Source organism: Gopherus flavomarginatus, chromosome 11 (assembly GCF_025201925.1).
Source record: "Gopherus flavomarginatus isolate rGopFla2 chromosome 11, rGopFla2.mat.asm, whole genome shotgun sequence".
In the NCBI taxonomy this organism is placed as follows: domain Eukaryota; kingdom Metazoa; phylum Chordata; order Testudines; family Testudinidae; genus Gopherus; species Gopherus flavomarginatus.
The window spans coordinates 307,773-319,982 of NC_066627.1; the positions used below are offsets into that span (position 1 = coordinate 307,773).

At 46.9% G+C, this 12,210-nt stretch overlaps 1 protein-coding gene across 2 annotated transcripts in view; it reads right to left on the bottom strand.

Moving 5' to 3' along the window:
* Positions 1-460: 460 nt before the first annotated feature.
* The window catches only part of LOC127031394 (putative olfactory receptor 10D3), a 60,775-nt gene continuing 49,025 nt past the window's right edge, over positions 461-12,210 (bottom strand). For both annotated transcript variants that reach the window (XM_050918164.1, XM_050918162.1), the window contains exon 2: positions 461-1,555. In XM_050918164.1, the coding sequence (XP_050774121.1) occupies positions 610-1,521 (912 nt within the window). In that variant the 5' untranslated portion in view covers positions 1,522-1,555 and the 3' untranslated portion in view covers positions 461-609. The remainder of the gene's footprint in view (positions 1,556-12,210) is intronic.

Below are 12,210 nucleotides of genomic sequence, written 5' to 3' on the forward strand. Positions count from 1 at the left end.
GAACCGAGGCTGTGCCTATAGCGCGGGGACTCTATTCTGGGTCCAGTGACTCTAAAAATGATGTCGGGGTCATGGTGGAGAATCAGCTGAACGTAAGCTCCCAGTGCGATGCTGGGGCCAGAAGAGCTAATGTGACCCTGGGATGCATAACTCCGGAATCTCGAGTAGGAGCAGAGAGGTGATTTTACCTCCCTGTTTGGCACTGGTGTGACTCCTGGTGGTACACTGTGTCCAGTTCTGGTGTTCACAATTCCAGAAGGGTGTTGATAAATTGGAGAAGATTCAGAGAAGAGCCATTAGAATAATTGAAGGAGGAGAAAACATTCTTTATAATTATAGACTTAAAGAGTTCAAGCTATGTAGATAAGTCAGCTACAAGATTTGGATCTCCAATTCCTATTAATTTTAGTGCAGACTGACTGTGCCTGCCCTTAGGTAGGTACTTTTTAGGAACATTTCTATGACTTGTAGAGATCCACATAGATAGATGGGAGCTGTGTGGGGATGGGGAGAGACAGAGAGGTTCACAAGAGCCACGGAGCCGCCATGCAGATGTTTGTCGATGTATTTCCAAGCAGACCCACATGCTACTCCTGCAGCTGCCGCACATCAAGGTGCAGGTGTTTGACCCCCTCTCAGTTTTCTCAGTGCCGCTTTCACCTCCTTGTTCCTCAGCGTGTAGATGGCTGGGTTCAGCATGGGCGTAACCACGTTGCCAAAGATCTGCCCAGGGATCACCAGCCTTTTGCTTAGCTGGGGCTGCGTGTAGACCAGGGCACAGGGCCCAAAGAACAGCGTCACCACCGCCAGATGCGAGACGCAAGTGGAGGCTGCTTTGCGCCGCCCTTTGGCCGAGTTCATCTTCAGGACAGAGTAGATGATCCTGACGTAGGAGGCGAAGATGAGGAGGAAGCAGGTCATAGGCACCACCCCAATATTGGTGAAGCTCACTGTCTTGACGACATACGTGTCCGCACAGGCCAGCTTGACCACCGGGAAGATGTCGCAGAAGAAATACTCCACCACGTTGGACCCACAGTAGGGCAGTGTGAAGGTCAGGCTGGTGAGGATGGTGGCATTGAAGGCGCTGACGATCCAGGTGCCAGTGGCCAGGAGGGCGCACACTCTGCGGTTCATGATAAGCAGGTAGCGCAGCGGGTGGCAGATGGCCACGTACTGGTCGTAGGCCATGACAGTGAAGAGCAGGCACTCGGTGCTGCCCAGAAAGTGATTGAAGAAGACCTGGGACATGCACCCGCCTAGAGAGATGGTTCTACTCTTCGCCCAGAGGTTGACCAGAAATTTAGGGGTGCTGATGGAAGAGAATCCAAGGTCTACGATGGAGAGGTTGCAGAGGAAAAAGTACATGGGGGTGTGCAGGTGGGCATCGGCGAGGATGGCTGAGAAGATGAGCAGGTTTCCCAGCAGCGTGCAGAGGTAGAAGGCTAAGAAGGTGATGAAGAGGATGGTCTGGAGGCCATCGGTGTTGGGGATCCCTAAGAGGACGAAATGAGTCACCATAGTGTGGTTGACCCGCCCCACGAGGGACTCTTTCCTGTGGATGGGGAGAGAAATAATGCTAGTGAGTTGAAACAAAAGACCTGTCAACCTAAAGCTGCAATGGTCACCCTTCCTTCCGCTGCCCCCATGACTTACTCTCACTAGGAGTGGTGTCTATTTCTATCATTGTAATGCCAGTTGGGGACATGGCCTCACTGGCTGGTGATGAACATGGAAAGAGAAAATGTCTGCCTTGAAGATCTTACAGTCCAGAGACAAACAGACAAAGGGGACCTCTATTCTATTCTTCTCTCCTGTCCTATTCCAATTGCTTCAGTTCTATTCTATCTAGGCCCTTTCCCCACTCTTATCACCACACTACCTTAGAGCCTTTCTTTTGTGGCTAACATTTCCCATGTGTGGTTTGTTTGCTCGCTCTCTCTCAGCCTCTCTGCAGAGGGAAGCCGTGTGTGCAGTGAAGGGTTTTGCTCTTATAAACACATGGGCTGCTGCGTGTGTGTCTTAAGGAAGAGGACGAGGAAGGAACAGACAAAGCAATGAATGTTGTGAAGAATTGCCCTAGCTTTGTTTATCATGTCTGTGGTTTTTTGTTTTTTGTTTTTCGGAGTGGGAGGATTGGGGTTAGAGAGAGAAGGAAAAGTAAAGACGGAGAAGGGGAATAGCCACAACCAGAGGTGCTGGAACTTAGGGTGCTGGGATGTGTGTGGCTGCACCCCTCCCAGGATGTGGTTTCCATTATTTCCAGCATTCACAGTTTGTTTCAATGGCACTCAGCACCCCCACTGTACAAATTATTCCAGTGCCCCCGGCTGCAGCTTGTCTCTGCTCGGCTGTGATCAGCAGCCTGGGCTCTGTGGATAACCTGCCAGAGGGATTTTTAAGGTGATATTTGAAGGACAATAACAAAGTGTCCGTTTATGTTTTGCCAGGGAGTTTTCCCCGTGCAGGAGAGGCTGGGCTGAAGGGGAGACGCTGGCGGGTTGGGGCTGTAACACACGGGGAGAGGGAGATAAAGGATAGCTACACAACAGACAGATAGACTGGCAGGCAGGCACACAGAGAAGGATGGATGGCTGGATTGATTTCTCTCTACAGAAAATATCGAGATGATATCTTCCTCGGAGTGAGACAGAGCCTGGCAGATTCAGAGAAAGGCAGAGACTGAGGGACCGAGTGAGAAGAACTTTACCAAAGCAGGAGTCTTACACTGGCTGCATTGGGAGATGCCGCTCCAGCTGGCTGGAATTCTTCCTTTCTTTCCACGGCCCTGACTCCTTTGTAGCACCATCCAGCTTTCTTATCCCAAACGGCCCATCGCCCAGGAGAGGTGCACAGCCTGGGCTCTTGGTATCCAGCCCGGAGACCTAATCCGCTCCGAAGCTAGCGAGGGCTGCCACAGCGTATCACCCCACTCTGCGGCGGAGCCCCACAGCTTTCTCACAGCTTCCAGCCTCCTTATGGCTCTCCCTGGTCTTTAAATCCCCTTTGAACCCATCGGGGCCAGGGCCCTGAATCCCTGCCAGGCTCCCAGGCTGAGACCTCAGCACAGTCACCAATTAATGGAGATTCTGCATCATTTTCGATAATGCTCATAGACCCCCGGGACTAGGTCCTCCACCGGCATCAATAAGTGTAGCACCATTGAACTGAGAGGGCCAGATCCCCAGCTCCACCGGGATCCAGATTCTGCTCCCGCTCCTCCTGACCTGATTCCTGGGGAACTCCATTGGATTCCCTGGGGCTGTTTCCTCTCTCAGCCGCACGCACTGATGTAAATCAGAGTAACTCCACTGGAATCAAAGGAGCTGTGTAGATTTCTATCAACTGAGAATCTGACCCCGACATTGTTTGGGGGGAGGGGACATTCATGCTCGTCTAGGCTCTCCTGCCGTGTGACACAAGACAGAGAATTCCCCCCAGGGGTGTGAAATAGGAGTAAGCTGTGCCAGACATGCAGCTGGAGGTCTTGGAAGCCAACAGAGCTTTGGCCTTGGTTTCTGTTCCCTGCTCTTCCCCTGTCCCTTCGCTGCATCTCAGTGCACAGGGATGTGTTTGTGCCCTTGTGTGGTTATGTGTGAGGGTGAAATTCACCGCTATGCAGACAGAGGGCAGCATACGCCCTGGGCATCACTTCTCATCACTTTTTGCAGTACAGCATCAGTACAGTAGCCCTCCAACTCCAACAAGATCATGGTATTCCTGGGGGAATTCTGTGATACTGGGGAACAAAGCCGCATAGGAAGAGGGAGATGGCTGGGTGCAGACAGAGAGACACACAGGGACAGGAGGATGGGATACAGGGACACACAGGGACAAGGGAGTGGATGGATGGGGGCAGACACATGGGGTCAGGGGAAGGGGGTACAGAGCCACATAGGGACAAAGGGTTGTTGGGTGGTGGCACAGAGACACATGATGACAGGGAGGGGGAACAGGGACACATAGGGAGAGGGATGGGAGGGTGGGTGGAGGCACAGAGCCACACAGGGACAGGGGGAGGAGGTGCAGGGCCACATAGGGAGGGGAGAGGGAGTGTCTGAGTAGGGGTGGAGGGACATATGTGGACAGGGGTTTCAAGGACACATGGGGGTGCAGCAGCAAAGAATCCTGTGGCACCTTATAGACTAACAGACGTTTTGGAGCATGAGCTTTCGTGGGTGAATACCCACTTCCTCAGATGCATGTAATGGAAATTTCCAGGGGCAGGTATATATATGCTAGCAAGCAAGCTAGAGATAACGAGGTCAGTTCAATCAGGGAGGATGAGGCCCTGTTCTAGCAGTTGAGGTGTGAAAACCAAGAGAGGAGAAACTGGTTCTGTAATTGGCAAGCCATTCTCAGTCTTTGTTCAATCCTGAGCTGATGGTGTCAAGTTTGCAGATGAACTGAAGCTCAGCAGTTTCTCTTTGAAGTCTGGTCCTGAAGTTTTTTTGCTGCAGGATGGCCACCTTAAGGTCTGCTATAGTGTGGCCAGGGAGGTTGAAGTGCTCTCCTACAGGTTTTTGTATATTGCCATTCCTAATATCTGATTTGTGTCCATTTATCCTTTTCCATAGAGATTGTCCAGTTTGGCCGATGTACATAGCAGAGGGGCATTGCTGGCATATGATGGCGTATATTAAACTGGTGGATGTGCAGGTGAATGAACCAGTGATGGTGTGGCTGATCTGGTTAGGTCCTGTGATGGTATCGCTGGTGTAGATATGTGGGCAGAGTTGGCATCGAGGTTTGTTGCATAGATTGGTTCCTGAGCTAGAGTTATTATGGTGCGGTGTGCAGTTACTGGTGAGAATATGTTTCAGGTTGGCAGGTTGTCTGTGGGCAAGGACTGGCCTGCCACCCAAGGCCTGTGAAAGTGTGGGATCATTGTCCAGGATGGGTTGTAGATCCTTGATGATGCGTTGGAGGGGTTTTAGCTGGGGGCTGTATGTGATGGCCAGTGGAGTCCTGTTGGTTTCTTTCTTGGGTTTGTCTTGCAGTAGGAGGCTTCTGGGTACACGTCTGGCTCTGTTGATCTGTTTCCTTATTTCCTCGTGCGGGTATTGTAGTTTTGAGAATGCTTGGTGGAGATTTTGTAGGTGTTGCTCTCTGTCTGAGGGGTTAGAGCAGATGTGGTTGTACCTCAGTGCTTGGCTGTAGACAATGGATCGTGTGATGTGCCCGGGATGGAAGATGAAGGCATGAAGGTAGGCATAGCGGTCGGTAGGTTTTCGATATAGGGTGGTGTTAATGTGACCATCACTTATTTGCACCGTGGTGTCAAGAAAGTGGACCTCCCGTGTAGATTGGTCCAGGCTGAGGTTGATGGTGGGGTGGAAGCTGTTGAAATCATGGTGGAATTTTTCCAGAGTCTCCTTCCCATGGGTCCAGATGATGAAGATGTCATCAATGTAGCGTAGGTAGAGCCAAGCACTGAGGTACAACCGCATCTGCTCTAACCCCTCAGACAGAGACCAACACCTACAAAATCTCCACCAAGCATTCTCAAAACTGCAATACTCACACGAGGAAATAAGGAAACAGATCAACAGAGCCAGACGTGTACCCAGAAGCCTCCTACTGCAAGACAAACCCAAGAAAGAAACCAACAGGACTCCACTGGCCATCACATACAGCCCCCAGCTAAAACCCCTCCAATGCATCATCAAGGATCTACAACCCATCCTGGACAATGATCCCACACTTTCACAGGCTTGGGTGGCAGGCCAGTCCTTGCCCACAGACAACCTGCCAACCTGAAACATATTCTCACCAGTAACTGCACACCGCACCATAATAACTCTAGCTCAGGAACCAATCCATGCAACAAACCTCGATGCCAACTCTGCCCACATATCTACACCAGCGATACCATCACAGGACCTAACCAGATCAGCCACACCATCACTGGTTCATTCACCTGCACATCCACCAATGTAATATACGCCATCATATGCCAGCAATGCCCCTCTGCTATGTACATCGGCCAAAATGGACAGTCTCTACGGAAAAGGATAAATGGACACAAATCAGACATTAGGAATGGCAATATACAAAAACCTGTAGGAGAGCACTTCAACCTCCCTGGCCACACTATTGCAGACCTTAAGGTGGCCATCCTGCAGCAAAAAAACTTCAGGACCAGACTTCAAAGAGAAACTGCTGAGCTTCAGTTCATCTGCAAATTTGACACCATCAGCTCAGGATTGAACAAAGACTGTGAATGGCTTGCCAATTACAGAACCAGTTTCTCCTCTCTTGGTTTTCACACCTCAACTGCTAGAACAGGGCCTCATCCTCCCTGATTGAACTGACCTCGTTATCTCTAGCTTGCTTGCTAGCATATATATACCTGCCCCTGGAAATTTCCATTACATGCATCTGAGGAAGTGGGTATTCACCCACGAAAGCTCATGCTCCAAAACGTCTGTTAGTCTATAAGGTGCCACAGGATTCTTTGCTGCTTTTACAGATCCAGACTAACACGGCTACCCTCTGATACTTGAAACTTTCAAAGAATCCCGAGAGAGATAAATGCCGAATTTCCATAGGGTGTGTCAAGGTTCCTTCCCCACTCTGAACTTTAGGGTAAAGATGTGGGGACCTGCATGGACACTTCTAAGCTTAATTACCAGCTTAGATCTGGTATCGCTGCCACCACCCCCAAGCACTACCTTTCTCCCCTGGGTAGTCTTGAGAAACTTCACCAATTTCCTGGTGAACCTAGATCCAAACCCCTTGGATCTTAAAACAAGGAGAAATTAACCATCCCCCTCCTTTCTCCCACCAACTCCTGGTAGATCCAGATCCACCCCCTTGCATCTAAAAACAAGGAAAAAATCAATCAGGTATTTAAAAAGAAGGCTTTTAATTAAAGAAGAGAAAGGTAAAAGAAAACCCTCTGGGAGAGATTAGCATACCAGCTACACTCACAGACAACAGATTCAAAACACAGAGGATGTTCCCCTGGGCAAAAACTTTAATACACACAAGAATACCCAATTTTGATAATTCCCTTAATGGTACCAAGACAAGTTACAAAGAAAATAAACATAAACCTATTTATCCCTTTCTAAAACTTACTACTCTGATAAGAGGCTGGCTCTTTGATCTTTTTCACTCCGGCTGAAACTGAGACTCTCAACAAAGGAAAACTTCCCTCCTTCTTTTTTAAACATCTTGTTCCCCCATTGGTTCCTCTGGTCAGGTGTCAGCTAGGCTAGGTGAACTTCTTAACCCTTTACAGGTAAAAGAGGCATTAACCCTTAACTATCTGTTAATGACAGGGTGTCCGATTCCTTTAGCCACCTTTGAGAATTCCAGCTGAATGTCTGTTTATCGGAGCGAGACAAGGTGGATGAGCGAGGTAATATCTTCTAGTTTCACAGTCTCACAGAGCTGTTCCTCAGTTCTCTAGAAGGAAACCAGAGTGTCACAGCTAAATATCAGGAAGGGACAGATTGCTAATGTCATAAACAGATAGCTAAGGGTTAATGTCTCTTTCACCTAAAGCACCTGACCAGAGGACCAATCAGGAAACCGGATTTTTTCAACTTTGGGTGGAGGGATTTGAGTGTCTTTGTCTTTGTTTCCTGGCTGCCTGCTTTCTCTGAGCTTTGGAGAAGTAGTTCTACTTTCTAGTCTTCTGTTTCTAAGTGTAAGGACAAAGAGATCAGATAGTAAGTTATATGGTTTCTTTTCTTTGGTATTTGCATGAATATAAGTGCTGGAGTGCTTTGATTTGTATTCTTTTTGAATAAGGCTGTTTATTCAATATTCTTTTAAGCAATTGACCCTGTGTTGTATCATCTAATACAGAGAGAACATTTGTACTTATTTTTCTTTCTTTTTATATAAAGCTTTCTTTTAAGACCTGTTGGAGTTTTTCTTTACTTCAGGGAAATTGAGTCTGTACTCACCAGGGAATTGGTGGGAGGAAGGAATCGGGGAAATCTGTGTGTTGGATTGCTAGCCTGATTTTTGCATTCCCTCTGGGGGGAATAGGAAAGTACTTTTTGTTTCCAGGATTGGGAACAGAGAGGGAGATTCACTCTGTTTGGGTTCACAGAGCTTGTGTCTGTGTATCTCTCCAGGAGCACCTGGAGGGGGGAAGGGAAAAAGGATTATTTCCCTTTGTTGTGAGACTCAAGGGATTTGGGTCTTGGGGTCCCCAGGGAAGGTTTTTCAGGGGGACCAGAGTGCCCCAAAACACTCTAATTTTTTGGGTGGTGGCAGCAAGTACCAGGTCCAAGCTGGTAACTAAGCTTGGAGGTTTTCATGCTAACCCCCATATCTTGGACGCTAAGGTCCAAATCTGGGACTAAGGTTATTATAGCTAAGCATAAGGGGTCACGCATGTTGTAGGACACCACTTAAAATGCAATGTAGGGCAATTAATGTCTCTGCAGTTGTAGGGCAAAGCAGAGTGGAGAGGCAACAGAGTTTTACAAATTGTTGTCATGAGCCATATAAGTCCCTGTTCTTTAGTGTCCAGCTGCGTTATGACTTGAGGTTCCCAAGTTGTGCAGGTCTCCTTTGAGGACGAGGCCTGATAGATCAGACATGGAGCTAACAGGATTTAATGGCAAATGAAGGGTAAGTATTGCACTGTGGAAGGAAGGTGCATTCCCTCGGGACATGAGTGTACAGCATAAAAGGGGAAACACAAAATCCTACAGGGACTCCAAGGAGGAGCCACAAGGGGCTGTATTTTTTTGCAAATGGCTGCGCTTTGGAAGCAGAAATCAACCTGGCACCAAGAAAGATCAGTGAATATAAGAAGTGGAGCTTAATCATTATCACGCTTCTCCAAGCGATCTGTTTATCTGCAGTGTAAAGTAAATGTGATTAAGAAGTGATTTGTAAACGGAAAAAGAATATTTGTATTAATATGAAGCAATTATACAAAAGATTGAAATGCCCTAGATTGGAAACAAATCCAATGAGTGGTTTGGAGTTAAATCTATGGAGAAAATGTTGTTTAACAATGTATAGTTTATGAATGTGCCAACTGCTATTGAATTCCACCTATCTGCAGTCACTAGAGTTTGGTTAAAAATGGTTAAAAAACACAACGGAAAGTACTTTATGGACAAAAAAATAAACTTTTAAAATGCATAAGGCTGCCACAGTGAAACACCAGTTAAACTGGAAGGAGCGTGAAATGGGAACTGGTATGACAGTCACTCTGAAACCAAGCTGACAGAGATGCTGTGGAAACATGACCAAGCATTTCAACTGAAGCTAGCAGCAGACATACGGTATCCATTGCATGAGCAAGGGTTCTAACTGTGTTTTGAAAGAATTCAGTAAGTTATTAACTGTTTTGTATGTATGATGTTGTAAATGTGTTTTTAATGTATAAATTAAAGTTCATTTCCTATCATGAAAGGTAAAAAGCAAAGCCAATGATGCTCAGTAAATGGGAAATATATGCTATGTAAAGTAAAAGAGGCCTTAAGTGGCAGAGAACAAAGTCTGCCCTCTTTTATCACCACAGAAAAGATAAAAATGTGGTAGAAGGGAGGTCCAGGGTCAGAAAATTAACAAGGGTCCAATGCCATGAAGTTCAATGTGGAAAGCGCTACAGCTCCTATGGTGTGGAAGAAGTTTGCTTTGCCTCCCCCAGTAGTGTTACAAGACAATGCAAGGTCTGGAAAGTCCCAGACTCGTGCATCTGTTTGTCCCTGGGGGATGGTTACAAGTGCAGGTGGAATGAGTTGCCGGCATGTGGGTTCACTTTAGGGGAACAGGCTTCAAATTGCACAGGGTGGTTGAGACACTGGGACGTTGGTAAGTAAAAACTGCCTATGCTCTTGATAATGAGTATTATGTAATGACTGAAGAGAATCATGTCTGGTATGGAGCAGGGAATGTTATTCCAATTGGCCCAGGTTCTGTTTCACACCTCAATTTCCTGGGGTGATAAGTGGAAAGATTTTTATATTTACAATCTTTTCATACTGTCATTAAAATAAAAAGCGAAGTTACAATTACCAACGGAGGCTTTAAAAGCAAAGCAAGCTTATAAAGTGCAATTGCCCCTAGTGCGCTGTCCCAGAGGAGCTGAACTTGCACTCTGGTTTGTACTTAAAGCTAATATTGAAGGTGGTTCAAATAAGTACAACTTCTGTGGTCTTGAGTTTGTGTTGCTGGGTAAACTTGAAAAAGAGAGTCCAGAAAGGGAGAAAGATGATGCAGCTGAAACGACTGCTAATATAAAAGAGAAAGACAGAAGCAGGGATATGTAGCTGAGGCCTGGCCAGACATGAGTAATTAACACATGGAAGCAGGTCTCATTTCTTGGAGGATAGAATTAGGGAGGTAAACAGATCATTAGGCTGAAAACAGAATGTCTGGGCTAAATAAAATAAGTAAGTTTCTGAGTCAGGTCAGATAAGAGGGAGAACACCCAAGGACGCCCATTCACTGCAAAGGAGATAACCGTGGACAAGATAAGTTAGGAATGTAGAGATGAGGTAAAGAGTTGGTTGAGTGTGGACAATGCTTGGACAGAGCATGCTGCAAAGTAACCAAGCCAACCCCCAGACATGTGTTGCAATGTACAGTACATGCAATGTCATTTGAGTGTATATATATATATAACGTATTTAAAGGAAGATGCTGGCTGTCTAACTTTGGATGTGTGGTATGTCACTCTCTACACTTGAGTCAGATCAACTCAGTGTAGGTTTGCTGTATGCTGAATAAAGGGACCTGAGTGATGAGATCTGGAGTAGAAGAGAGTTTTTGGATCACAGAGAGCTGGATGAAGTGTCAAGCTCTTCTGGGTCAGCCGAGTGGAAAAGGTCTTGCAGGGAATCCCAGCAAGCAGAGTCACTGGGTTTATGGCTCATTACAACAATTGGCTGTAACATACTGTGGTGCCTTCCTTTGTCCTATGCCTGCAGAGGTGTGAAGTGACTATTTCATTTCAAGCGGTCTCCAACCACGTGTGTGAACTCCTTAGGATAAAGTGTCTCATATGACATAAGAACCTGAAGAGAAATGACAGACTGAGCATTTTAATTATTGCTGCAGCTGCCTGTGTTACCTTCCTTACGGTTTTATTCTCAGGGCCCAAGCATAATTTTTTGGGGCCCAGTACAAACATGAAACATACATGTACCCATGTACATACACATACCGCGATCCCTCACGGCATACAATCTCATGAGCTCGATTTTCTCCTGCGTCTTGTAAACCTTCTGAACGGAGTGACGCTAATGCTGATGCTACTTGACTATCTTCACGCATTAGATTGGAGTCACGTGATGCATGTTCTGGCAGCTTCTCTTTGTCATCAGCTGCCAGTGCCACAGACACAGTCTCTATATTGAAAGCATTTTCATCTTATTTTGTTCAGTTGCTTCCCTAGTTAGTATGTTGCCTGACTGCAGAAAGGCCTTGTCTGATTTGAAAACCTGGAGGATAGTTCCCTTTCTTTGACCTCCTTACATTTCTGGCTGCCTGATTTGTATTTAGAGCCACCACCAGACATGGCAGTATAGGGTGTGTGTAGGGTGACCAGATAGCAACTCTGAAAAAATGGGACAGGGGTGGGGGGCAATAGGTCTCTATATAAGAATAAGTCCCCAAAAATGTGACTGACCCCTTAAAATCAGGACATCTGGACACCCTCGGTATGTGTGACTGTGAGTGAATTAGACACTTACTCACAGATATTTTGGGCCTGTAAATCCTACCAGAAGAAGCACCAGCACTGGCTCCCACTGTCATATGGTGCTTTGCCCCGCCACCAGCTGTCCCTCCCTCCTGCCTGTGCACAAGGAACTCTGGGACTGGTAGTTCTTATCTCAACAGGCCACGTCACACAGAGGAGCACAAGACTCTGTTTCTCAGTCTCAAACTACGTGTCCTAGTGTAACGGCACAAGCACGTTCTCTATTCTAGAGGAGGGCATGAGGCCCAGCAACTCACTGTTCAGAATGTGGCTGGAGGCTGCTTCTGATTAGCTCCAGCAAATCTCACAAGATCTGGACAATTGATACATAGATACAGGGAAATAAGTTTCTATAAATATCCTCAGGCATGATCTACAATTTAGCCTCAAATTTTTCCTCATGGTAATGGGGATTGCAGCCTAGGCTGGCCCCCCAGGACCTCTGGGCCCTGGTAAAGTGTACCCTCCCCTCCCCTCCCTCCCCGGTCATGTAAGGGCCCTGTTTATTCTATTACTTATCACTGCAG